Genomic DNA, 27,898 nt, shown 5'->3' with positions numbered 1-27,898 from the left:
AGACTGTCTAAAAAAAAAAAAAAAAAAATCACAACAACAAATGTATTTCTTTGGAATATACTGCATAACGCCATATTGCACTTGTATGTCTTAATTTAGCCTCACAGGAAGATGCCCTAAATGCCAAAATACAGAAAGGGCTTAGGCCATAAGAAGACTGTCAGAAACAGAAGCGGTTTTAAGAGGTTGGATGCAGGTGAAAGGCTTCAGCCCACGTTTCTAATGGCTGCATATCAGTGAACAGGTTGTTCAACAAAAGGAAAAGCAGCCACAGATTAAGGTCAGGAAATGGAGAAAAACTGAGCAACAGCAACCAGCTAGCATATTTGCAGGTGAACATCTTTGTGGTCTCAGCAATTCCAGTAGTTTAAAATCAGAGAATTTTCTTTTCATATATTTTTTTATTGAGATGGGGTCTCTGTTGCCTAGGCTGGAGTGCAGTGGCATGATCAAAACTCACTGCGGCGTTGACCTCGTGGGTCCAAGTGATCCCCCCACCTCAGCCTCTCAAGTAGCTGGGGCTACAGGCACACATCACCACGACTTTTTATATTTTTTGTAGAGACGGGGTTTCCCCATGTTGGCCAGGCTGGTCTTGAACTCCTGGGCTCAAGCGATCCTCCTGCCTCAGACTCCCAGAGTGCCGGGATCACAGCTATTCTTCCTGGCCAAATAATTTTCTTTTCTTTTCTTTTTTGTAAATCGATTTTTACTTAACATAATTTATAGGCTTACAGGGAATATTCCTTACGTGACTGTAGAGTAATGGGCTTTATTACTGGACAGACTTTACTTTTTTGTTGAGTCACTTAATAGATTTATGAGTTATCTAAGCTCTTTAATTTGGCAAATAGAAACCTCTTAGAGTCATGGAAGACACATGCAAATTACGCTAATATATGTAAAGCATCTGACTTGACTTACAAGTACAATAAGTAATGGTGATTCCTCTTTGTACTGTTATAATTCCACACTGGCGTTTAAGCAAAAATGGTTATTATATGTGAATACATTTTCCTTACTGCAAAGGCTAAACAAATATTATTATTAAAAGGAATTGTTATTCAGGTCACTGTTTTTAAATCATAGGTAGAGCTAACACTAAAGTGAATCTCAAAGTAAATCCCATAATGTCCTCTCAGTGCAGAGACAGCAGATAGGGAGGAGGCAGAGTAGGTTAAGTGTTAGAGGAGAAGAACGCTGTGAGTTTTCCTCAGGAGTCCTCAACCAAAACTATTAAATATATATACATATATATATATATATATATATATATACATATATATTGCACCACTCTAGCCTGGGCAACAGAGTGAATCCTCATATATATATATATGAGGATTCACTCTGTTGCCCAGGCTAGAGTGGTGCAATCATAGCTCACTGTAGCTTCAAACTCCTGGGCTCATGCGATCTTCCCATCTCAGCCTCCCGAGTAGCTGACCACAGGTGCAAGCCACTGTGCGTGGCTTGAAACTGGTGTTACAAATGTTAATTAAGCCTGCTCAATAGCCTTACCCACTACTTTACCCTACCCACCTCCCACCAACAGATGCAAAAACACATTTTATACTTTTGAGTGCTAGACTTAGTATTTCAAACAGACACCTTTTTTTCTTTTTGCAAATAAAACTTTAAATGTGACTTTATTATCTCTTGCCATTTTTATTACTGAATAAGTGAATGAAATATTAAACCAAATTATAAGTTTTCCTGAACTACAGCCAGGTTTTTTTTTTTTCTCTCTCTCTCTGTAATTGTGACACGAATATATGTTGAACTCAGTAATCATTTTCAGTCAATGGGAAAATAAAAGAAAAAAAAAATCCCATGCTGGAATGATGCAAATAGGTGAGCTTGCTTATTAGAATCTTTTTGTCTTTTCTTCTTACAGGCCAGTCACATCATACATATCCAGGTTAGAGAATGCTAATATAAACCTTGCCCACCTCTCTCAGCCCATCTTTCTTACTCAGACAGCTTCTGAGCAGCTCTTTGATGAAGACACAGTCTTCAGTTTCCAGGACAAACTGAACCACAGCCTTCCGTCCTGGCAGATGGCTCCTCACCATCTGACTTTTGACACTGTCCAGGACAACTGCCCTGATGTCTTTAGGCTTTCCCGGCATCCCAAAGATGAAAAACAGACCCAGGCAATCCTTTCCTATCAAGCTACAGAATTCTTCCAGCTTATCAAATCTACTTTTCTTCCAGGAAGACTCCTCTACCCTTGATTCTGGATTGGAAAGGTCACAAGGCTTAGATTCCACGAGAGAAGGTGAAGACATCCGCAGAGTCTGTACTGCCAGCTGAAACTTTATTTGCTTGTCAGATCCCCAAAAGGTCCAAATCCAGTCAGCGCCAAATAGTAAGGCTTGGTGCTTGGTCATCTTGGTGGTCGTCAGCCATTCATCAATTCCCTTTTCTTGGCAGAAAGTGATGAAGTGGATTAAGAAGATTTCATTCAGAGTATTTGCAGCTGGGCAGAGTTTACTCAGAGGATATTCAAATCCAAGGTACTCCTTCAGCTTCTGAGCCGCATGGACTATAGCTTCACTGACCACCTCACAGACCCTGTGCACCTCTTTGCTGTCCTTCAGAGCCAACTGTTGTGATGCTTTTTGCCCCATTTTCTCTGCATTCAAATATCAAACAAGTGAATCTAGTTCAAACCACTTCTATCTCAAAGAAAAAGTTCTGCAGAGAAGTCCCATCTGTTAACATGGTTCACGTTTTAACTCTACAGCTTCCTTGGGTGTAGTTAAGCATATATACATACGGCTAAATACACGTTAGGTCTCTGTTTGTTAACTGGGTGTTTTCCATTCATACAGTTCCTGCTGGTTTAAGTTAGTGATACCAAATTTCACACGAAATATCTGTTCTATCTAGGTTATATCCACTCTACTTTTAATCTTTGGTAATCGCTTCCAAGATATGTTTCTTCTTTCCAAGTGTTAAAGTAAAAATGGCATGTTAGTTCTTTTTCTTGTTTCTTGAGGCAGGGTCTCACTCTGCTATGCAGGCTGGAGTGCAGTGGCGTGATAATGGCTCACTGCAGCTTCAACCTCCCTGGCTCAGGTAATCTTCTCACCTCAGCCTCTTGAATAGCTGGGGCTACAGGTGTACACCACCACACCTGGCTAATTTTTAAGTATTTTTTGTAGAGATGGGGTTTCACTGTGTTGCCCAGGCTGGTCTTGACCTCTTAGGTTAAAGCAATCCTTTCACCTCGGCCTCCCAAAGTGCTGGGATTATAGGCATGAGCCCTGTGCACAGCCCACTATGTTAGTTCTTCAAAGATCCGTATACCTCTTTCTACAACTAACTTCTCCCAGTCTGGAGGTGAGTCATTTCCATTTGCTTTTCCTATATCCCTTCTGCCAGTATTTTTTTCTTTTTAAATTTTTTTGTTTTTGTTTCTTTTACCTTTTGCCATGATTCTTCATTCCTCAGCTTAGTTTCTTCTTTTCCTACAAAAGCTTCTCAAACAAAGGCCTCAAATTCCTATCTGTTAATACATGTTATAAACTCCATTCAAACAAATTTATGGCAGTTTATAAAGAGATCATGTTACTTTTTATATCAGAAACAAAGCCTGTTGCTATGAACAATGGAAAATGAAATAACAGCAATAAAAATGAGGCAATTATCAATGAACTTTATTTCTTTTGTATGGTAACACCAGCAGTGTATATTTTGTAAATAATATACATCATAAAAAAATTAACCTTATTACATATCGTCAGTTAGGTTATACTGTCCTGAATAAAAAATATTTGGCATCTGTAACAGTCTCCTTGTATTTTCAACCAGGTTCTAAGAACAAATTGACTTTTTCAAATGGTGACATCTAGTCACATTAAAATAAAATCCAAATAAAGTCCAATACAGTTACCAAATAATGAACGGTAGCATTTAAAGAAAATTATTATTAGCATCAAATCATTTTAGTTATGAATAAATAGCAATTTGGTATTATAAGTTCTTTAATGAATAACTTGGTAACTTGCTGACAACTTAGAAGATAATACCACTGATATTCAGATACATTTTATAATCAAGTCCAATGGCAGATACTGAACTGCCCACTTCCACCTCAATTTGTGAAAACCTGTCTATTGTAGGGTTGGCTACCATGGGTAATTATGTAGCACTGAATAAAAAATAGAATATTTTTCTAATATTCCTACAAATATAATAAACACAGTAATAGTTTTTGCTGCAGCGATATTTTTTAAAAAGAATATTTGGGCCCAGTGCTACAGAAAAACATGAACTACATCTTATTATAACAAAACATCCATTATAAAATGAATTTTGCAGCCTCTGTTTTTTAGATCTTTGAAATAAAATGTCCAGACAAATATTCAACTTTTTAAAAAGCTCCATTCATTGATAGCCTAAGAAATAAACAATGAACATGTTTAGGCAGACTGTTAGTATTTTGGTGTAATGATGTAGTTAACGAAGAGAAAAACAATACTGTGAAGGTTTCTGCTTTGCTTTTGGTTTCCTCAAAAACTATTTCTACAATTTTTTTTGGTGGGGGAGGGGATTCTGAATGTATTCAAGTTAGTAGTAGGCCAGGCGCATGCAGTGGCTCACACCTGTAATCCCAGTACTTTGAAAGGCTGAGGTGGGAGGATCGCTTGAGGGCAGGAGTTTGAGACCAGGCTGGGCAACATGGTGAGACCTTGTTTCTACAAAAAAAATTTGAAAAATCAGCCAGGTGTGAAAGGTGGGGTGGGAAGCCATGTGCCTGTGGTCCTAGCTACTGGGAAGGCTGAGGGGAGAGGATCACTGGAGCCTAGGAATTCAAGGCTGCAGTGAGCTATGGTCATGCCACTGCACTCCCGCCTGGGCAACAGAGTGACACTCTGTCACTTAAAAAAAAAAAAAGGCTGGGCGCAGTGGTCACACCAGTAATCCCAGCACTTTGGGAGGCAGAGGCGGGTGGATCACGAGGTCAGGTGTTCAAGACCAGCCTGGCCAACATGGTGAAAACCTGTCTCTATTAAAAATACAAAAATTAGCCATGCGTGGTGGCATGTGTCTGTAGTCCCACCTTCTTGGGAGGCTGAGGCAGAAGAATCACTTGAACCCGAGAGGTGGAGGTTGCAGTGAGCCAAGATCGTGCCACTGCACTCTAGCCTGGGCAACTGAGCATCTCAAAAAAAAAAAAAAAAAAAAAAAAAAAAAAAAAAAAAAAAAAAAAAACCAACCAAGCAAAAAAAAATTTACTAATGTCCCTCAGGTTCTTCCATATGAGGTAAAGGGATCCAAGATTAAGGTTGAAATTCTTAAACTGTTGAAAAATTTTGTGGTGTCATCAAAAAGGAATATTTTACATATATTAATTTCGCCTCAATGATCAACATTGTTAAAAGTCAGTATGGAGAAAGATCATTCTGACTTCTTCAGAAACCAGCTGGTATATGAACACTCTGATCATCACATTGTTTCAAAAACGTGATCTTTTCACCATCGTCCTTATGTCACAAAATAAAAGTTCTATTTTCTATGTACTGTATATATACATATATTTAGAAAAATATATAAAAATAAGACAATAAGAGGCAAGTGGAGGTGTGGCTGGCATTTAGTGGGCACACTGAATGCTTACAGAAGTTCCACATATTGATTCTGAAATCATATGATGTCCTACTTAGGTGGCTACAGTGAACACTGATGTGACAAAATCGTTCACATCCTGGTTCCTGTTCCCTAAACCCTCCATACCGTGGATGTGAATGGACACACTCTGGTAAAACACGCATCTTAAATGCAATACTTTAAATATAATATATCACAGATTTTTACATTAAATAGAAGAAAAACAATTATACTCTCATTCACCAGTGTCTTATTTTTTTGTGGCAACTTCAGAATCGGCACGTTACTCCTGCTTTCTGTGTAAACTTCTCAAGGAGCAGAAGTTGGAACAACAAACAATAGACCATCTGTTGCCTGTTGTATATACTGTGAGTATTTGGAAAAGAAAGCAGGAAAGAGACTAAGCACTCCTCATGTTCATCCAGGTGCTATGGTCAAACGTTTGAGTCTTCATCTGTAATGCTGGCACTGGGGGAACGGGCAGCAAAATCTTTAAACATGTCATCTTCTTTTAACATGTGCTGGAAAACAAGGAGACAGGGAGTCACACTGAGAGCCATGAGCTCAGAACTACACATTCTCCAAGAGACATGAGGTCTTTTGGGGTTGTTGTAAAAGACATTTATAGAACAACATTTTCAATTCATTTCACAAACTCACTGTCAGGTTGTTGATGCCTTCAGAGAATGCACCTATCTGTCTCACTGTCCCTTCTGAATCTTCCATCTGCAAAGAACAAACCAAAATGTGACATATGTGTTTTCACAATTTCAGGGAAAGTGCAGCAAGAGAAACAAGAATCTAAGAAGAAATCATGCAAATAGCACTGAACGGGGTAGGAGCAACAGAACACTTCTGGTGATAATCTCCTCTCACTACTGCAATCAGAAGTGAAAAATCAGAAGAGACACTTTACTGACACAGCTAGTCTAATGCCTTTGCTAACAGTACCAAAGGATTGTTTATTGGAGTGGAAATATGCACTCCCACAACTTGAATCTGAAAACGCTGCATAGAATAACCTGTCCATTCCTAACATGTTTTAATACAGAGATGGCATAACACAGGTAAATATCACAGGCTTTGGAGCCAGAGTGACAGGTTGAAGACCTTGGGCAAGTTACTTAGCTCTCTGTCTCAGTTTTCTTATCTCCAAAATGAGAATAACAACACTATCCATGTCTTAAGGTTACCATAAACATACATTAAGTGCTTAGGATGGTACCTGGAACATATAAGCCATCTCCAAGTGTTCACTATTTTTTATTAACATCTGTATTTTTAGTTATTTGAAAAAAAATCCCCCATCAGACACAGCATACAAAGTTCCCGTTTAGTGTCTGAATGCTGGAAGCACTTGAAAAAGGTATCCAGTATTGGACTTACCTGCTCTAACCGGTCCAAATCATCTTCATCATACAGGCGCATATCCAAACCAGCTTTAAATCCTTTCTTAGATGCACTTCCTGATGCCTGTCCCAATTCCATTGGACAAACATATTCTTCACCATCTTCCTGTTTCTTCTTTCTCAAATTCCCAAAATTGCTAAAGGCAAGTTTCTTTGGCTTTGAAAGAAAAGCAAACAAAAACATCCAAAGGATCTGATGAAATTCATATAATCAAGGACTGATAACATGTAATTTTTTTTGCATCACTACTCTCCCCTACATGTGTAATTTAATTATTTACCCCATGTAGAAAGAAAAGTAACTGGATGTTTAAATTTGTATAAAAAAGAAAGGGCATCCTAGGCATACAAATGATGCAATGATAAATGATCCTTGTTATGAATCTCAGAAAATTAATCTTATTCTTCTTATTCATGTCAACTAGCTGGATAGTCACTGTCTGGAGTGGCTCCAAACTCCTGGTCTCAAGAGATCCTCCTGCCTCAGCCTCTGGAGTAGCTGGTACTACAGGCACATGCCACTGCACCTGGCTTCATTGTTCTTATTAGACAGGCCTTAATGCAATGAGATTTCTAGGGTTGAGTCCAATTTTGCAAGGTTTTTCAATCTAAGATTAGCAAAATAAAATGGACCTTACTATATTTTTTCTTGGGCTGAGGCTATGATTATCTTGTGTGTCTATTCTGCTTCCATAACAGAACTGGTGATTGCTAAAAGAATTTTTTGGAGAGAAAACTTCAGTGAAACTTAGAAGAGAAACTCCATCTTGGTCATTGGATGACTCAGGCAGATAGCAAAAAAAAAAAAAGTAAAAAGAACTTGGCACAAATTTCTGGAGGACCTGATAACCCATCAAGTTGGGTGAGATAACATATTTAGAAGACTTAATCCAGGATTAATTTAAAAGAAGAAAAAGTAATCTGAATTTGGTATGATCCATAAATCCAGGTAAACTAGGAAATATCCATTCTCTTCTGGTCCACTTCTTAAGTATCTTTTCCTGTTTACAAGGCTGGTCAATTGTAAGCCAGACAAGCTGAATCTGTACAAGAGAAATCTCTCTTCTATACTTGACTTATAAAAACAGAACAACTGCAATCAATATTTGAACCCAAGTTATGGGCTCTCTGCACTACCAGTGCATGGGTTTTGGAAGCCAACATCATGCTCTTCATTATTATTTTTTGAGAGACAGGATCTGGCTCTGTTGCCCAGGCTAGAGTGCAGTGGCATGCTCATAGCTCAATCATAGCTCATTGCAGCCTCAAACTCCTGGTCTCAAGTGATCCACCTGTCTTGGTCTCCTAAAGCACTGGGATTACAGGTGTAAGCCACCATGCCTGCCTAAGAGGGAGCACTCAAAAAGGGACTCGAACCCTGGACCTTCAGATTAAAAGTCTGATGCTTTACTGACTGAGCTATCTGGGTGCATTCTCTTAATTACTATACTTTTAAAAGATATATACTCAGTTATCCCTCAGTATACATGGAGCATTAGTTCCAAGACCCTCATGTATACCAACATCTGTACATGGTTCAGCAGTACCTGTGTACCTAAAAAGTCGAAGCTCTCTATATGTGGGTTTTGCATCCCTCCACATTTGCTTGGGAAAAAAAAAAAAAAAAAAAAAAAAACCTAAGTAGGAGTGGACCTGTAAAATGCAAACTCACGTTCTTCAAGGGTCAACTGTTCCTTCAGCTTGTCAGAATAGGCAGATAGCTAGATATGAGGGGAAGCCCATGAGAAAAGAGTGGTCTGGAAAATCTCACACCCCAGAAACCACCCAAAACATGCATGTTAGAGATGAGCAGAGAGGAGGAGAAACACCCATGCAGAAAGAAACACCCCTTAAGATGCCCAGTAATCTCACAGAGTGAGCGATTACTGGGCATCTCAAGGGGCGTTTCACCTGCCAGAATGTAGCTAGCTGCATGCTGACAAAGAGGAGAAGAGGGCAAAGGAGAAATTCCTAAGATAAATGCAGATACATACAATACATATAGATTTGACTGCTACACAACCTTTTGGGGGCGGCGGGAAGGAGCAATGCAGCTTTTAGGTAGAACTGTAGCCAATACCCAACCCACGCATGCGCACCAGCTACAGTAAGGGAGGGTCCTACAAACCTGGGATGGGAACTAGGCAGGGAAAAGGTGAGGACTTAAGGCAGGAGCGGGAAAATGAGATGAAAAAGACAGAGACTTAACACAGAGGCGAGAGCTTCAAGAAAAAAACTGGACATCATAAAAACCCAACACAGAACTCTTGGGTTCATTCTCTTTCAGCAGCTCACTGTGCCTTGGTTTTCGGAGTGCACTGTCCCTTTAAATAAGCATCGTTACTGTGACCCTGCTGTTTTCCTGGCAGGATCAGCTCCTGTACTTTTTTTTTTCCTACAATAAGCTCTTTGCTCCCTATTTCCCTTCAGTAAAGCTCTCTGCTATCTGCGAACTGTCTCTTGGCCAACATCTTTCTCCTAAGCCAACTAAGCACTGAGGATTCCTGCATTTGCTGGACAGGAACCCATCCACAAAACTTAGTAAACCCCAGAAAACAGAATAACCAGGTAACTGACACAATGTGGTCTTTGCACCAAGCAATTATTAAACTGTACGAGCCTGAACCAACCTTCACTTTGGCAGTAGCTGTTAGAAGGACATAATCTGGCAGCTCCATGGCATCTCGCTTCTGGTGCTGGGCCTCAGCCCCGATCAGAAGGTTGAAATGAGTGGCCAAATGTCTTCGCAGCAAAGTCTTATTTGGTGGGATGTTCAATAACTGAGCCATTGTTTCTACATTAAAACGAGGTTCTAGAACCTGTTAAAAAAATTAAGCTTGTCAAAAGTCACCATAAATCATACATGTTTGTATGGTGCTTTATAATTTGCAAAGCTCTTTCACTTAGGTGATCTCCAGTGATCCTCTCAACAGCCCGGTGAGGTAAACAGGGTATGGACTTCGATCTTTAATTTGCATATCTTTTCTCCATTTTGCCCAAGTTAGTGAGTGATAGAGCTGGTACTCAAATCCAGGCTTCAGGCATCCCAATATCAGTGCTCTCTACCTCTTTGGGGTGCAGTCCGTGACAGCCAACTCCTTATGCAACATCAATGTGCAGAAATACAATCTGCATCCTTGCAAGCGTTTTCAAACATGATCACATGAGAGACAGCAGCTACGTGTTACTCAACATGAAGGGGACGATAAAAAAGAACTGGCTTTAAATCCAATCTGGAGTTATATGATATCAATACAAATACTCTGAAAGGAAAGATTTACTAGAAATAGTGCAGGAGGGTTGGGTCAGATGACTTTAGGATTATGGTAAGCACAAACTGATAATATCCTACTCACTAGACTGATGGAAACAAAATAAGTCAATTTGAAACTAAATCAGACCCTTACCATGAGCCCGCCATGGACGCCACTGCCTCTGAGATTGGGGGCATATTCTGCCAAGTCCACGGAACGCAGCCACTCCATCACTCGATGGTTCGTCCACTTCTGAACTTCTGATGGGGTGATGCTATTCTATAGGAACACACAACAGGATCCTAAATATTAAATTGCATTTTCTGTCTAAAAGGTCTGGTCCACAGAGAACAGTTACTCAACATCCCACTAAATGCATAAAGAAAAGGAAAAATTTTCTTTCTCTAACCTAGGCTGGAGTTGCAGTGGTGTAATCAGGGCTCACTGCAGCCTCCACCTCCCAGGCTCAGGTGGATCCTCCTACTACAGCCTGCTGAGTAGCTGGGACAATCAGCGTGCACCCACCATGCCTGGCTAATTTGTTACTATTTTTGTAGAGACAGGGTCTCCCTATGTTGCCCAGGCTTGTCTCCATCTCCTGTGCTTGAGTGATCCTTCTGCCTTGGCCTCCCAAAGTACGGGATTATAGGCATGGGCCACTGTACTTATCCAGAAAAGGAAGTCTTTGTAGATATTTATCTCTGTGGATTAGGGAGTCAGGAAATGGAAGAAAGCATACAACCAAGAAAAGGAAGAAGCACAAGTAAAAAAGAATGCTTGGCTTTAGTTACACAAGTGGAACCACCATGGAGAAAAAAGGAAAAAATACAGAAAAAGCCTAAGAAGTAAATGAGGCTGGATTTTAAGCCTGCAAGAAAAAATAGCTCTTAGTTTCACACACATGGACAGTCCCATGCCTGGGAAGTGCATGCTTACAAACCTCAATATTAAAATGCTACCTCATCAGATGGCCGCCTCCGTAGACAATTTGGTTCAAAGTTATTGATTCTCAGGACCTGGATGGCCCTTTTGATACTGAGATGGTGTAGCACACTCACAACCTTCAAAGACAGTAAGTCATCCTGCAAAAAAGAACAAAAGGAGGAGCTCACTGTGCTGGCCTGTAGCTGAGGACTTTCTTAGGGAATCTCAGAAGACTGGAGTAAGAGGAGAAGAGCCCTTCAAACCAATATGCCCCAAGGGCTTGTCAGAGTTCTCAAAGCTTTTATACAGTAACAGAACTCACTTTTCCATTTGGAACCACTTTCCCAAAACCCCAAATTAGTATTTTTGCCAATGAAGCTGGCTTCCACCTGTTTCTCTCTCTTCCAGATGCTCTGAGACAGGACTGTAAGACCCCACAGCTCTGAAAAACATAGTTTGAAAAGCACTTGCTGGGTCACTACAAAAGGTGATTTGCTTTGACTTGATCTGTACATACCATAAATAGGGAATGCCTTTGTTTCCTCTTTAGTTTTGAAAACTTTATCTGCAAATAAAGCACATAGGCATTGACTAAACTGCCCTCTCTATTTCCTTTCAGCAGATAGTGAAGAGCAAACAATGCTCGCAGATGAACATGATCAGGGCTTGGTTTTCTCTTTTCGTCTTTTTTTTTTTCGGAGAGACAGGGTCTCACTACGTTGCCCAGACTCTTTCAAACTTCTAGGCTCAAACAGTCATCTGGCCTCAGCCTTCCAAAAAGGTGGGATTACACACAAGCCACCATTCATAGCCAAAGCTTGGTTTTCTGAACTAAAGCACATCATAGTTTTGGGGAAAATCAGAAGAGTGCTCTTGTTATGCTATTCCCTGATCATAATAATTCTCTAGTTCTAGATTTTTTTTTAGTAAGGACCTGTTTGCTATTGAATAGCTCTAGATTATAATGGTTTATCTAGAAAACACTGTGAACCATTTTGGAAAAACTGTAACAACCAGTGCAAAGGTTTTGGTCAGAATTACGGAGAGAAAAAAATGAAGTTATAAGTATCACATATATATATATTACCAATCAACCCCTTCAAGGAAGAATTTTCACCAGGCTGTGGCTCTTGGGAATATTTTCAAATATAGCAAACACACCAAAACAAATTCTTTCAGAAGAGGTGATATTGCGGGCAGTGTCAAGATAAACACCAGTCTACTTCCAAGCACACCCAGAAAATAAACAAGGAAAACGTCTATCTTCTGATAAAACATTTCTTGTGAAAAAAAGAAAAAAATGTGATCTACTACAGAAATAATGAATACAAATATTAATTAGTTTAAATCCTTCAGGCTACTAGCTGGGAAAAAATTATTTCCTAAATTTTTTTCTGGATTAATTTCTAAAAAGTAGCGCCCTAAGTCAGAAGAAGTATTTATTTTAATGTAAGATTGAGACACCCATTCCAAACACTTCAATGTAGGCTATTTTCATCTAACTAAAGTCTAACAGCTTTAAAAAATATCTGAATGCACAATGTTTACAGTGTGATTAAAATGTTAATTATTTTTGAAATTCTTTATACTTTTAAGGATTTTTAAGAGTTCTTTTATATCAAAACAGACTTTCTGGGTGATTTTCTTCTTAATTTGGATTTTTAAAAACTTTTTATTTTAAAATAATTTTAAATCTGTGGACGAGTTGCCAAAGATAGAATAGAATTCTGTATACCTTTCACACGGCTTCCTCTAATGTTAACGTCTTACATAATCACGATTACACTCATCAAAACTAAGAAATGAACATAGACGATAAGACAATCAACTAAACTGAAGACTTTATTCACATTTCACCAGCTTGTCCAGTAAACTCTTTTTCCTGTTCTTGGATCTAATCCACATTAAAACATATATTTTGTGACTTAGGACTTCTGGGGTCAAATTTTCCAGGGTGATTTACTCTTTTAGAGCCATTTCACAGACTTGTGATTTTAAGCTTGAATTTGTTCACATTGTCGGGGGGAACATACTCACACTTAGATAGGAAGGCAAATATTTACTCAATGGGTTACAGTTATAATTGTGAGCTATTAAAAGCAGGGATCTTGAAACAGCCTGAGTTCAAACTCTCTATGACTTTCTATTGCTAATTGCGGAAACATGGTTACCAAGTTACCCAATCTCTGGATTCCTTCCTTTATACGCGTAAAAAAAGTAGGGATAATAATGTTATAATACTATAGATACACAGAGTATATGTGTGTGTGTGTGTGTGTGTGTGTGTGTGTATGTGTATCTACACACACATATGTGTATGTGTATATACATACACACACATAATCTATGGTATTATATGTATATAATACTATCTCTATATAGTACTATATAATTATATTGTATATATATGAACAAATTCAAGCTTAAAATCACAAGCAGTTTATGTGAAATGGCTCTAAAAGAGTAAATGACCCTGGAAAATTTGACCCCACAAGTCCTAAGTCACAAAATATGTGTTTTAATGTGGATTAGATCCAGGAACAGGAAAAGGAGCTTATTGGACAACCTGGTGAAATGTGAATAAAGTCTTCAGTTTAGTTGATTGTATTGTCATCTATGTTAATTTCTCAGTTTTTATGAATGTAATCATGATTATGTAAGATGTTAACATTAGAGGAAGCAGAGTGAAAGGTATACAAAATTCTATTCTATCTTTGGCAACTCCTCCATAAATCTAAAACTATTTTAAAATAAAAAGTATTAAAAACATGTATATATAGTATACACACTATAATAATAGTAATATTAACTAAAAGGGTTGTTGAGAATCCAGTATTAATATGAGCAAAATGCTTAAAAGAATGTTTGACACATAGTAAATGTGCAACATACTACACACATTCACATTATTTCACACAGGTTTAAGTGATGTGCCCACGAAGGTAAGGGCTTGGGTTCAATGGTAGGGAAGAAAAATCCATGAACTGAACTCCAAGTTTTTTTAATACTGAGAAATGCCTACTTAAATTGGCTGTTTAAAACTTTCCACTCATTTGAAAAAGATACACTTCTGGTAGTTGGGTTGAAACCCATCATCTTCACCAAAAATACAAAAATTAGCTGGGCACAGTGGCACACACCTGTAACCCCAGCTACTCAGGAGGCTGAGGCAGGAGAATTGCTAGAACCCGGGAGGTGGAGGTTACTGTGAGTCGAGATTGCACCACTGCACTCTAGCCTGGGTGACAGAGTGAGACTCCATCTCCATGAATGAATGAATGAATGAATGAATGAATGAATTTAAAGTAGAATATTAGTAGTGGCGTGGAATCTAAAACAAGGGTCTCCTGGAATCCATCTTTCCCACTGCTGTAAAGCAGGAAATAGTCGTATACATTGGCTGGAAGGCAGAAAGTACAATAATGAAGGAACCAGATAAAAGTCTGGCCTTCCTCCCTTCTCCGTTAACCCCAGTAACTCCTGCTGTGGCAGAACCAGGCTGAAGTGAGATGGGTCATAGGGTTTCAGGTAACAGTTGTTCAAGGAAGAATGGAAGGGAGAAGACAAGATCCTGAAGATGTCAGGTCAAAAGGGTAGCCTCTTCCAAATGGTCACTGCACATAGAAACATATAACTTAGAGACAGGTTGGGCTTCAAAACTCTACATTCTATTTAAAAAATATCTTTAGGCCAGGTATGGTGGCTCATGCCTGTAATCCCAGCACCTTGGGAGGCTGAGGCAGGCAGACTGCTTGAGGTCGAGTTTGAGACTAGCCTAGGCCAATATGGCAAAACCCCATCTCTACTTAAAATACAAAAAATTAGCTGGGTGTGGTGGCATGGGCCTATAGTCCCAGCTACTCGAGAGGCTGAGGCAGGAGGATGGCCTGAACCTGTGAGGTGGAAGTTGCAGTGTACCAAGATTGTATCACTGCACTCCAACCTGGGTGACAGTGTGAGACTCCATCTCAAAAGAAACAAAAAAGTAAAAAATATATTTATGAGATATAATATGCATACCAGAAAATGTACCCAATTAAAGTGTACACTTCAGTGTTTATATAGTTGAATATATTACATACAAAATCAACCTTCTGAAGAGCTTAAATTAGGCTTCCCTTTACTTACATTGGTGTTTCAAATTATCCCAAGGCTGTTGCAATCACAATCACCAAGTGCTACAACTTCAAATATGCTCGCCACTCCCCTCAATTCAAGCAACACCTTCAAACTCTGGTGGAATCACTGAAAACACTGTGGTTGCCCTACTCAATTTCTGTGTTTTTCAGAGAAAAAAGTTTTCCTCCCCCAAACCCCAGGAGTGAGCCACTTACAACAGTCATGTAGTGTAGCATTCGACCATCGACCCGTCCTTCATCAAACTGGGTCTTATACTGAGGGAGGCCAATATCATCCAACCATCCTAAAAGAGAGAGAAGCCAGTGTTGTCACCATGCCACAAAACATCTGTTCTTGTGATTAAAAGGAAAAAGCAGCTATGCACATAATTATTTTATTTTGTTAGAATAAAAACTTCTTACTAGTGACCCAGTTGAAATCCAGCTTCCCATGATTAGTTTCTTCTTCAGATCCCAGGGCTTGTAGTGCCAGCTGGAGCTTCTTTCGATGAAGTGAATGCTTGATTCCAAGTTCCTGAAACAATAAACATTGACTTTATAACTCTATCTGTATAGGCTGGGTGCCACTGGCAAAGGATGCAAAGTTCTCCAAAATGAAGCTAACGCTAAAGGCCCAATTCAATATTAAATTACAATACTAACTTGGTCTAAGAAAATGTTGTTGAACAAAAGGTCCCTGAAAAGCCAAGCCCACCACAATTAGCTTAGTGATGTGTTAGGTATTCCCCAGTAACTTATTTTCTTTGTAAGCTAGGAACTATAGCATGCATAAAGAGAATTTGACTCTTACTTTGTGCAAAATACTATAATTGGAAAGAAATTTTAAATAATTAGACATAAATTGTAGGGTATGTTTTTTTTTTCCTTTTGCAAAGTGAAATGAATTGCATATATTACATTGAGAAAATAGGCCAATGATAAAGCCATACAATGATTTTGAGAAATATGAGCTTAATTATTCTTCTGTAATTATTTTTCATTAAAATGCCCCATGGCTTAAGTGTTCCATAAGGAATCATCAAGACCAGGTCCTCCCAAGACCATCTGAAAAAATAAGCATAAAGCAACTGAAAACCAAACCTTTTGTTTAGAGAGTATTTACTGGCTTCACTCATGGCCCTTTCTGGACTATAACACAACCCTACATTCATATTGTCTTCTTCTCAGTACCAATTGCGTAATCAAAACAGAGAAGCAATCACCTTCTCTAGATCTTGTTGAGAAGCCTGCAAAAGCGTTTGGCCAGACGCAATCCACTGCTTGCCAGAATTCAGGTAGGAGCCCAAGCCCTGTTCCATGAGCCAATTGCAAACCTGCTCCTTGGTCCACTTGGCAAATGGCATATCCAAGTCACTACAAAAAAATGAGTAATTGCACGAAAAATAATCCAAAGCCAATCCTGTGGCTTATACATTCAATAGACATAGAAGTTCCCTGGTGATACACAGTTGACCATGAAAAGCTTAATTTTTTGCATACATTGAAGGAACGAGTGGTATTGGAGTTGAAAGTTATCTTCTAAGACCACTGTTTTCATTTCAAATGAAACCACAAAAGATTTAATGTGATAGAGCAAGTTCCACAGAAAAAGACTAAGTTGGACAAAGATAAATCATTGTATTAGTTTCAACCAATGTTGTTTGAAGTTTGGATTTCCAAACAGGAAGCTCAGTTGGATTGAAAGAAACTTAAGCCTAATTTGTTAACTTCAGGTTTCTTTCCATATGGTAACCAATGAGAAGAGGGCAGTGTGTTGTCACTGAGTGCAGGAAACAATAATCAAAGCAAAATTCCTGTTTTCTTTTACCTAGATACACGAATAGTGTTCCTGTTCTGGGGTGGGGGCAGGGTGCACAGGAGGAAATGAACATGTGGGTTTTTTTTGTTTTTGTTTGTTTTTTAAATAGCACTAGGAATTCTAGTGTGTTCAAAGACAGCATATGGCAAATGAAACTGTTTGGTATTTGAAGAAGGCCAAAGAGAGTTTCCTCCTTGATGAAACTTGCGTCCAGTGTTCCACCCATATGGGCGGGTCTGTATTTAAAGGGTTTCTAGCCTATAATTCTGTTAAAAGGTTTGTTACGAATGACTTGTACTTTATGTTTGCCAACCCCACCCTTTTATGCTCAGTGAGTCGATGTGGTAGTTCCAAGCCAGCCCTAAACTTCGATAAGAGTGTCGGAGCAGTTCTCAAAGTCTTAATGGATAAAATATTATATAGTCTTGATAAATATAAGAATTCTGAGAGAATTTTTGTCTTTAAGTGCTTTCATAGATTCTGTTGTATACTATGTCTCTTGAGCAGTTATTATGTGCCAAATATTTAACACATATTAACTTATTTAATCTTCACACTCAGCTTTTGGGGTAGGTACTAATGATGATGATGAGAGAACTGAGGCACAGGGCATGGAAGCCATTGCTCAAGGTCACCCAGTTGGTAGAAAATGGTAAAGCCAGAAAGCAAATCCAAGTGGTCTGATTCTAGAACATACTCTTAACCATTATGCTATCCCATCTTTCTAAAGCTATGCTTTAGAGTACTTACAATTACCATCTATGTAGAATTTAAGTCTGAGAGCCATTCTAACACAGATGCTGTTGATGCTTTAGCTCTGGTCCCTCCCCTAGCTCACAAAGCCCTCACCTTCTGTATGTTCATTAACCATGGACAAATTGCACTATTCTAAATATGATGGCTCCTTTCACTAGGACAGCATTAAGTAATGGCTTTGTTCAACCCCATGACAGTACTAACTTTGGAGGACTCGTAAGGTCATGATGCTTCATCAGTTGGCTGTTCTCACCTGTTAGACTGTCCCAAGTCTCGAGACCAACCCAGTCGGGGCCCTGCAGTTGCCCTTGTACCTCCTCTTTTGAATTCGGACTCAGATATGTCATCTGGGTTGAATGTAGTTGATTGACTTCTCCTAAGTCTGTAGAAGACATAACACACGCGGCCAGTATTAGACCTGAGGAGGCCTTAGACTTGCTAATCACAGCATTTTTAACTAGTGCAGCTACTGGAACTAATCCTCTTTGTGTCGTTAATATAGACATTTAAGTTTAAACTTTAACTAAGACCCCGTGAGTTAATAAATCCCACATCACAATCCAAACTTTCTTCCATAAGAGGAATACAAAGGCCTTACAGGCTCATATCCATTTTCAGCCACTTTTAAGCAACATATAAGACAGGGCCCATTCCACTTGTTCACTGCTTTACTTACTTTCCAAAGAGTTTCATGATACCTCTGGATTTCTTTTTGGAATCTGGAGATGGAGGCGGTATCTGGAAGGGACTGTTCCCCTGTGAATCTTTTGGCGGAGAAGAAGCACCAGCCAGGTCTAGGTGCTCTGCTGTCTCTTTTTCTGTCTCAGCTACTCCAAGAGCAGAATAAAGACAATGAATGTTAAAATATGGAATGAACATGATAAGATATTAATCTCCTTGGTTTTAGAACTGTTAAGAATTCTTCCATTGTTCTATAAATCAGTGATTTACAAAGAGCACCTTGTATATATTAAAAATGGAACACACATGTTCTGTTCCATAGTTTACAGTGTAAAGTTAATAAAATTACAACCCCTTTGGTGATTAAAAGAGGGCGAGAGGATTGTCATATTCTTTCCTTGAGTGATTTGAATTCATAATGGAATTATTCTCAATCTTTCCACAGCACATAGTACTGTTGATTACCTCCTACATCCTTCAAAATCATTTCCTTTTGCTTTTTGCCATGACAGTCTCCTACATCTGTCATCTGACAGTGTCTCTGCTGTAGTACCTCTGCTTTTTTTCCTTCCCCATGCCACTTTAAGATTCTGTTCTAAGTGCCCTCTAGAGGATCAAAATCTCTGGGCCTAATCTCTCTCTCCAGGCTCTATATCTAAATGCCTGTAATATTCCCAATTCAGTGTGTTGGGACATCTGGGACTTCACAAACTCATCCAATTTCCCTGAGAGTCTTTTCCTCTCTTAAATGTTCTTATTTGATATTTGGTTAATACTAATACTGTCCCTATTGATCTAGCTCAAACTTCATATCATTTTCCTTTTACTCCTTCTTCTTCTTTGGCACTTACATCAAATCAGTTACCTAGTTCAAGCAATTCTTTATTTATGAAATGTATTCCAATCTATTGTATCCTAGGCACTAAGAGTAAAATGAATATGCATACATTTTTCTTTTGATATAAAGTGCCTGTTGATTTTACCTTAAAATAATCACATCCACAATTGCCACTCTCAGATCTCCAAACATTAACTATTTTAGTTCTTTTAGCTGTCCTGTAGTGGACAATCCCATACTAGCAAACACAAGGGCTACTGTTGTCTTCAGTGTGAGATTTTATGCTTTATAAAGGAAAGTAAAAGTTGTACTAAAATCACAGGAACAGTGTTTCAGCAAGATCTACAAGTTGCAGAAAGCTGGTTTTTCTACAAAGCAGGGCTGTGATTACAGGTTATAATAAGCAGCATTTACCTCTTAGCATTAACAATACAGTTCTTCTAAGAAAGATGCAAAAAACTATTTGAAAATAGTTATCTGAATAGATCAGTTTATTTTATGCATCCAGTGTTCATTCTAGACATTTAAATCCACAGAGAGAGAAGTCCCGTTTGCTGGTCCATGTGAATAGATAGGTGGATATCTATATAAGGTAACAGCACCTATTGGAAAAACCCAAAGGAACTTTTCCAATTCATATTCTTCAACCATGATGGGTACAGGTGCCCCTGAAAATGCTGCCTGGCTTATCCTCATCTTAAAACCATCATATTTCTCTTTTTTATTTTGAGAACTTTTTTTCCCAGTTGTCCCCTGCCTTACAAAGAGGAAAACTGAGCTGTCCCTCTTCTAAAATCACTTTGGGAGCAACTCCTCAGATATCAAGTAAAGCTGCTTCTGTCATCACTGAATATTATCTCCATCTTCAAAGTAATAATATGTCAGAATAATGTTCCCCTAAGAGAAGTAAGCCTAAAACTATAATATTCAATGTCTTCTATAAACATCCTTATTTGTCTAAACACATTTCTTTTTGGAGGCTGGGGGAAATGTAAGCATGGAGAATGGATGGTAAGGATCTGGGAGTTAGTGTGTGGTAATGTGCACTTCAAGGCTGCAAGAGCTGTAATGTACAATGCCAGGACATTCCTGCCCTGCACTCTGAGGGATGCTGCACACATCTAGGTCCTCTCAAAGCTACTCACACAGTGAGTGTTACCAGCATTGGTTAAAACAGCATTTAGGCTTAGAAGCAAAGCCTCTACAGAATCGTTTTTAGCAGAAGGTAGAGAGAACACTCTGGAAGAGAAAACTACATTTTCTGATTGCTGTCAGATTGCTTTCTAGAGCTCACAGACGCCAAGAGCAGGGATTAGATTGGTTTGGAGCACAGTGCTGACAAAGGCTGGCATGCAGGGGTACAATACCTAAGGTGGGTGCACTGGCACTTCGTTTACGATCTTCAGATATCCCAACAATGCACACAATCACACGCAGCCCAATGGAGAGAACACAGAGATGACAAAATGAAACACAGATCAGACTCCTCCTTGCCAAATACACACTGTCGAGGAGAGGCATGCACCACACTGTGCTTCTGATGTTACACACAGGCTCAATGTCAGTGTTAATTTATCCACTATCACAATAGATGGGAAATGCCATGATGAAGTCAAAGGGAATCATGATTTTAGGTCTTTCCACTAAGTTTATATCACAGGAGAGAGCAGGGTGAGAATCTATATATCTTCACAACACTAAATTAAATTCACTGAGGCATTTTTTGTTAATTTCCCCCTAAGTCATTCAAAAACATTTCTGAGAAAAAGAAATGAATCAATGAATGAGGGAATAAGGGAAGGGAAGACACTGCTCTTTTCCTCCTTCTGGAAGAATTAGGGCAAAGGCATTTTGGCCACACATACCCAAGTTTGGTGCACTTGCTGTTCTCTTGTTACTTTTGATTTTAAAAAAGCCCCGGCCAAAGGAAGATCTGACTTTTCGAGTGCCGAAGGGGTTGTCGTCCACGGAGGTGACCTGCCCTGGGGGTCTGGGAGGCAGGGTCCCAGATGGCCTGCTTTCTGCTGGAGCTCTGTCCTGAAAGGCAGATAAGAATAGTGAAACAGCTTTCAGGTGCAGCATCCTTAGCACACACCAGGCTAACAGCAAATACTCACGCCACATCCATGAGTTTATTTAAAAGGTAACTGAACTAACACATTGATTACCAATGTCAAATGCCTTATCACAAGTTGAAAAAAAATCAGTTCTGAAAGCTACTTAAGAAAGAACAACAACAACAACAAAAAAACCATGTTCATCGCTAATCTAGAATTAATATGTTTAGGGCTTTAAATATTTAGGATACAAAAATTCTTAAATTTTGTTTGCATCATTCCTCAAAAGACATGGAGATATCATATAACCAGAATAATAGCAGCAGATTTCTGACTTTTCTAACAATTATGATACAGATTTAGCTATAATACAGTTATATTCTTATAACTATGCTGATAGAAGCCCAATATAATATAATTATTCTACAAAGCAGGCATTAGTCCGAACTTCTATGCCAGCAGTATAAGAAGATTCTACTCCAGTTATTTTAAATATTCTCCTCAAAAATAATAAAATGAAGGCACAGTGAGCAACTTCATTTTGAGCTTTTCAGTTCTTTGAATTGGTGATTAGAGCTGGGTATAACATAGTATGTTATATTGTTTTAGTATTATTCAAAGATGCTTTGCCTAGACCAATGTCCTGAAGTGTTTCCTCTGTGTTTTCATCTAGCAGTTTCATAGTTTCGGGTCTTATATGCAAGTTCTTAATCCATCTTGAGTTGATTTTTGTTGATATGGTGACAGGTGGAGTCCAATTTCATTCTTCTACATATGGATATCAAATTTCCCCAACACCATTTATTGAGGTGGGTGTCCTTTTCCACTGTATGTTCTTAGCACTTTATACAAGGATGCTTTTGTCTGCTTGCTCTCATTTCTCTAATAATTCTTGCCCTCTGCTTCCTTTTTTGCAGAAGTAGAGAGAAGGGTGAGGATATAGATATTTTAGGTGGTTGTTTTACTCTATATATCTGCAGATCATAGAAACTAAAAGTTTATAGATGGCACAATTTAATGGTATTACTATTCACGGCTCAACAATGACATCCAAATCATTTAACCATTTATTGAACTGAGAGGACAAAAAGGACTCTAATTATAGCTGTCATCACTGGCTGCTTTGTCAATCCTATCCACATATGACTCAGGTACTAAGAGCCAACAGTCAAGAGAGTCCATCTGGAAGTAGCCTATCAGGCTATAATCTTTGCAAGGTTAATGACAGAAAATCAGAGGACAGAACTGGGGCAGTGGCTCATGCCTGTGATCCCAGTGCTTTGAAAGGCAGAGTTGGGAGGATTACTGGAGCTCAGGAGTTCAAGACCAGCCTCAGCAACATAACAAATCTCATCTGTACTTAAAATAATAACAATAAAAAAAATCCCAGTATGGTGGTGCATGCCCGTAATCCCAGCTACTTGAAAGGCTGAGGTAGGAGGATCACCTGAGCCTAGGAAACAGGCTACAGTGAGTTATAATGGCACCACTGCACTCCAGCATGGACAACAGAGCGATACTATCTCAAAATAAAGGAAAGAAAATCAGGGGAAAGAAGAATCAAGCACGTGTTGATGACATTTTGAAGCACACCAAAATGTTTGCTTTAGATGGACACTGGTTGTATAATCTAATGGTAATCTAAGAAGGGCTTTTAGGGACATCCAAGGAAGCTCAGTTATGGTCATTAAGAACATGAAGTAGCATGATTGGGAGATAATGGTTTTGTTTTTTAACTTATTGAAGTGACATTCACATAACAAAATTAACAATTTTAAAGTGCACAATTCAACGGCATTTAGTATGTTACAACGTTGTGCAACCACCACCTCTACCTGATTCCAAAACATTTCCATCATTTGAAAGCAAAACCCCTTCCCCTTAAACAGTTTCTCCCCATTCTTCCCTCCTCTCACTACTGGTAGCCACTGATCTGCATTCTATTTCTACAGATTTATCTGTTCTACATAGTTCACATAAATGGAATCATATCATATGTGAACTTTGTGTCTGGCTTCTCTCATTTAGCATAATGTTTTAGAGGTTCTGAAAGTTTTTATCTGCTGGAGACATTTTAGCAATTTGCATGTAATGGAAGTAGAAATATTTTGGCATTGTAATTTGGACAAAAAGTTACCTCTGAAGTCTTCTGAATAGATTCCTTTTCCTGTTCAAACAATAACAATATTTGAGGTTGTTAAGGAAATCTTTTATATAATCCTGAATTTGTCACATACAACTACATAAGTTAAAATAATTTTATATATACTTCTAAGCTACAAAATCTTAGTATCATTTATTTTCTAAAATGTTGTATTAAAGTCTCCATTTTTGGTTTTACATACTATTTTCAATCCTTCATATTCATACTTCTTAATATTTACAGTTAACTCTAATATCAAGTAATTTTCCACTAGGGAAACCACAAACTCTTCATAAGAGTTTTATTTGCAAAAAGGGAAAAGATGAAGATCCCTAAATATTTTTTTCTCCGGATAACAGACCAAAAACACCCAAGAACAACAACAACGCAGAACCCACCCCATCAGATGTCTCTTTCTTCAGATTGCCCAGGCTGCTGGACTTTTGCAGACTTGAAGTTCTAAAAATAACAGTAATAACAATTAAGATTAATAATATAAGTGGCTCTGGTGCCACTAAGTAAAACATCTTGGAAAGACACTAAAATTGTGTGTGGCTTGAATCCTGGTGATAAAAGAAAATCTGGAATCAGGCAGTCACTTATATGCTTAACTAAATGACTACATTTAGTTGTTTTAAAAGCAGGGGTGATTAACTGTCCTGCCAATAATTCTAGCCATCCTGCACATGTTAGAAGAGCTGGAAAAACATTTAGGACTAGGCTTGTGATGTCAATATTCAAAAATAAGCCAGTGCTTTCCATGGACTAGTGGTGTATCCTTTGCATGTATACATTTAAACTAGGAACTTTAAAAATACTCAAGCACTATTTACATCTAATCCTTCTAATTAAAATAAAGAATGAAGGTTTTACTTTTTAATTCACAAGTGAATCACTTTTCTGAGTCTCACAAAGCAATTCATTTTATAGTTCTAATTAAAGCATAGTAGAAGAATCCCTAATGCTGCCCATAATAATTCATTTGCTATAACAGTGAAGGCAACATGACATTATAAACATCCAGAGACTTTCTCTTTCACATAATTAGTATTCAATAGTATAGAGCTGGTGTTACTAAAAAATTGAAGGCAGAGATATGTGACCAGTTTAGAGAGAGAAAGTGACAGAAGTCATGTGTTTGGCTCTACGAAACAGAATATAAATATGTAAATTTACAAACTTTTAAAAGGCATTTCTTCTGTATTTATGTGTATACGTTGCCAGAAATATCAACTACCAAAATAAAGTAAAAGATAATATAGTGAGAAAAGAAAAATCTCATCTTTGAATACTGCTCTGAAAATACACTTTCCTAATTTAATCCAGACTTTAACTTGGATAAACATAGATATGAGGTCAGCTCACAAAACTGACAGTGCAAAAAACCCATCTCAGCTTTTCCCGCATCACATCATTCTCTGTGATGCCTTCCCACTGGACTCAAAATATGCCAGTACAAAAATGAATTAAAGCACTGAACTTCAAATGAAAACTGATGAAGGCAGGCTGAAGACCTGCAACATTCTGGCATGAGATAACAGCAAATGAGCAAGTATTTACTTGTAAACTTACAGCTCCCTGCCTTTACCCTCACCCAATTATTACAGCTGCATTAATTTATTCAGGAATTTAACAGCCTCAGGCATTTGCTGTTAATATTTAGTTATTGTTAGTATAACAGAACTCTCTTCTTTCTCAAGCCTCAATCACATATTTTACATTCAATAAAATATAACTTACAAAAGACTATCACGCAGTTGGGTATCAACAGTAGCACCAAGGATCATCTTCCCATCACTAAAATGTAAAGAATGAAAGGTAATTATTAACTTCATGAATAAAACATCATATATGTTATAAGTGAACGGGTATGTCAAAAACAAAAAATTGTGCAAAGGAAGCTATTTCTATTTTTTTAAGGTGTTCTATTTTATTTGGCCTAATGTAAGACTAGACAATTTGGGAATATGTTGGCAAGGCATTGTAATTGCTTACAGACAAACTACTGTGATATTTTCCTGTTCCCTTCAGATCCATCCTTAAATGGACTCATAGTAAATGACTGTGACTATTTAGTTTACAATCCTTTGACAGTTACCCATGACCCAGGATATAAAAATCCAAGTTCCTTAAACTCTTTTTTTTGAGACAGAGTCTCACTCTGTCACCCAGGCTGGAGTGCAGTGATGTGATCTTGGCTCACTTCGGGCCTCCGCTTCCAGGGTTCATGATTCTAGTGCCTCAGCCTCCCTAATAGCTGGGATTACAGGCATGTGCCACCACATTCAGCTGATTTTCGTATTTTTAGTAGCGATGAGATTTCGCCATGTTGGCCAGGCTGGTCTTGAACTCCTGGCTTCAAGTGATCCATCTGCCTTGGCCTCCCAAAGGGCTGAGATTACAGGCATGAGCCACCACACCTGGCCAAGTTTCTTGAAATCTCTTTCTGACCTGACCATCCCACCTCCCAAGCCTCATCTCTTATTACTCCCTGCTTCACACCTTTTATTTCCATAATACAGAGCTGATTACAGATCCCCCAGTGGATGTCTTGCTGTTTCTTGCTTCTCTAGGTAAAAATTGTGTCTGTAAATAAATGCAATACATCCTGATCTTTGGTTGATCTACTTTTTTGAACAGCTATATTTCACTGTTAATAAATGACATACTTTTCTTCAAATGAAGTCTCTGGCTTAGGAGTCAACTTTGATTTTTCAGAAGTTTCCATGCTTATGGTTGCTGGCAATAATGAAGGGATGGAAACTTGCAAGACGGTGCTATGGAACTGTAATGTAATTATAAAAAGTCAAAAATCAATCAATCAAAACAAAACACAAGTCACAGAGTACTTAAATAAAAGTAAGACAATTAAATGGTCTATTGATAAAATCTCATAATCAGTATTCAGAACTCTATATTTGCAAAATAATTTCAGAATATAAATATCTACATGGATGAAGTACTAATCAAGAAATCATCCTGGAGGAAGAAAAATTTTGAACTTGATTCTAAATAAGACACTGAATATTGTGAATAAAACTTAGTAAGTATCATTGAGCAAGTTTATGGTAATTTTTTTTTCTTTTTTCTGAGATGGAACCTTGCTATGTTGCCCAGAATGGCCTCGAACTCCTTGGCTCAAGCAGTCTCTTGCTGTAGCCTTCTAAGTAGCTGAGATTACATACCTGGGCTACTGTACCCAGGTAATAATAGTAAATTCAAACAACCTGAAGCCCTGGCTAAAATCTTGGCTCTGACACACCTGCCTAAGTGATCAGTGATCTTAGCAAATCACTTCACTAGGCATTCATCAGTTTCACCCTCTGTAAAATAAGAATGACAAAGCCTACCCTGCATGTTGCAGAGATTTAACGTAAGATTTCAGTAACATGTTTTGCTTTCAACATTCTATTATTATTATTATTATTTGAGACAGGATCTCACTTTATCATTCAGGCTAAAGTGCAATTCTGCGATCATGGCTCACTGTAGCTTTGAACCCTGGGCTCAAGTGATCCTCCCACCTTAGCCCAATCAAGTAAGGGAAATGACCAAAAAGGAATTGCTAAATATAAGGAAGTCAAGATTGTTTAGACAATGTAACTATTTCCCATTCCCTCTCTCTCTAGACAAAAAAATTACACTAAAATTAAGAAACAGTTTCAGGGCAAAGATGAAGCACAAGTGCTATGAGGAAACATGGTCTTCAGATGAGCCAAGGGTGTGGCGTAAAACCCTTTGTTAAGACCTTGAGATGGAGTAGGCTAGAATCAAATAAAAATAGAAAAAAACAAAAACAACAAAAAAAAAACCTTAGGAAGATTACAGTAGTACTGTCTCATTGAATCTCTGAAAAATGATCAAAGGCTCTAAAAATAATGGGATGTCCCATTGCAGCTCTGTAGAGAAACTTAGCTAGAGATAGGCTTATGGTGAAGCTGTGGATGGGTTCTTCTCTAATACAGTGAATTATAACATGATTTGTATGAAATTCTAAATATTTAAAATATTATCCCAAATTAGACCCAAAGGGACGGAGATAGTAGAAAATGAAGAGGTGGATTTGGACATCTCTGGGCACTTTTGCAGGCACAAAACTGAGAAAACTACCCATCTGCAAATACAGGCAAAGAAAGAATGACTTGGAAGGAAGAATCAACAGCCCAGATGACTGGCAATACGTGCCTGGCTGGATTTTGGAACTGCTATGGACTGGTGACACCTGTGAGCCTTCCAGCTCCCCTTTTTTAATGGGAGTGGCTATTGCTGTTACATTATGCCTA

General features: G+C 38.4%; 2 protein-coding genes and 1 non-coding gene across 12 annotated transcripts in view; all 3 read right to left on the bottom strand.

Annotated features, from left to right (window-relative positions):
* Window positions 1-1,839: 1,839 nt before the first annotated feature.
* Window positions 1,840-3,001, bottom strand: REP15 (RAB15 effector protein). The gene has a single exon (XM_017507078.2). It carries the CDS (start codon window positions 2,628-2,630, stop codon window positions 1,920-1,922), a length of 711 nt encoding a protein of 236 aa, XP_017362567.1. The 5' UTR covers window positions 2,631-3,001; the 3' UTR covers window positions 1,840-1,919.
* Window positions 3,002-5,777: 2,776 nt separating this feature from the next.
* The window catches only part of LOC108288181 (liprin-beta-1), a 43,654-nt gene continuing 21,533 nt past the window's right edge, over window positions 5,778-27,898 (bottom strand). For 7 of the 10 annotated variants that reach the window (XM_017507050.2, XM_017507051.2, XM_017507053.2 and 4 more), the window contains 17 exons: window positions 26,285-26,400; window positions 25,356-25,412; window positions 24,014-24,074; window positions 23,610-23,639; window positions 21,281-21,452; window positions 20,783-20,815; window positions 18,573-18,723; window positions 18,150-18,278; window positions 16,545-16,695; window positions 15,745-15,856; window positions 15,538-15,626; window positions 11,239-11,361; window positions 10,433-10,558; window positions 9,656-9,844; window positions 7,003-7,182; window positions 6,277-6,342; window positions 5,778-6,137 (listed from right to left, as the gene is read on the bottom strand). In XM_017507050.2, coding sequence (XP_017362539.1) covers window positions 6,051-6,137; window positions 6,277-6,342; window positions 7,003-7,182; window positions 9,656-9,844; window positions 10,433-10,558; window positions 11,239-11,361; window positions 15,538-15,626; window positions 15,745-15,856; window positions 16,545-16,695; window positions 18,150-18,278; window positions 18,573-18,723; window positions 20,783-20,815; window positions 21,281-21,452; window positions 23,610-23,639; window positions 24,014-24,074; window positions 25,356-25,412; window positions 26,285-26,400 — 1,872 coding nt within the window. In that variant the 3' untranslated portion in view covers window positions 5,778-6,050. The remainder of the gene's footprint in view (window positions 6,138-6,276; window positions 6,343-7,002; window positions 7,183-9,655; window positions 9,845-10,432; window positions 10,559-11,238; window positions 11,362-15,537; window positions 15,627-15,744; window positions 15,857-16,544; window positions 16,696-18,149; window positions 18,279-18,572; window positions 18,724-20,782; window positions 20,816-21,280; window positions 21,453-23,609; window positions 23,640-24,013; window positions 24,075-25,355; window positions 25,413-26,284; window positions 26,401-27,898) is intronic. The other 3 variants (XM_017507054.2, XM_017507057.2, XM_017507052.2) reach the window with 2 other exon arrangements.
* Window positions 8,382-8,454, bottom strand: TRNAK-UUU. The gene has a single exon. It is a non-coding gene; the product is annotated as a tRNA-Lys (tRNA).

The sequence above is a fragment of the Cebus imitator genome, unplaced genomic scaffold (assembly GCF_001604975.1).
Source record: "Cebus imitator isolate Cc_AM_T3 unplaced genomic scaffold, Cebus_imitator-1.0 Scaffold367, whole genome shotgun sequence".
Lineage (NCBI taxonomy): Eukaryota > Metazoa > Chordata > Mammalia > Primates > Cebidae > Cebus > Cebus imitator.
Note: the sequence above shows the minus strand (reverse complement) of the source record. Positions and strands in the feature narration are given on the sequence as shown.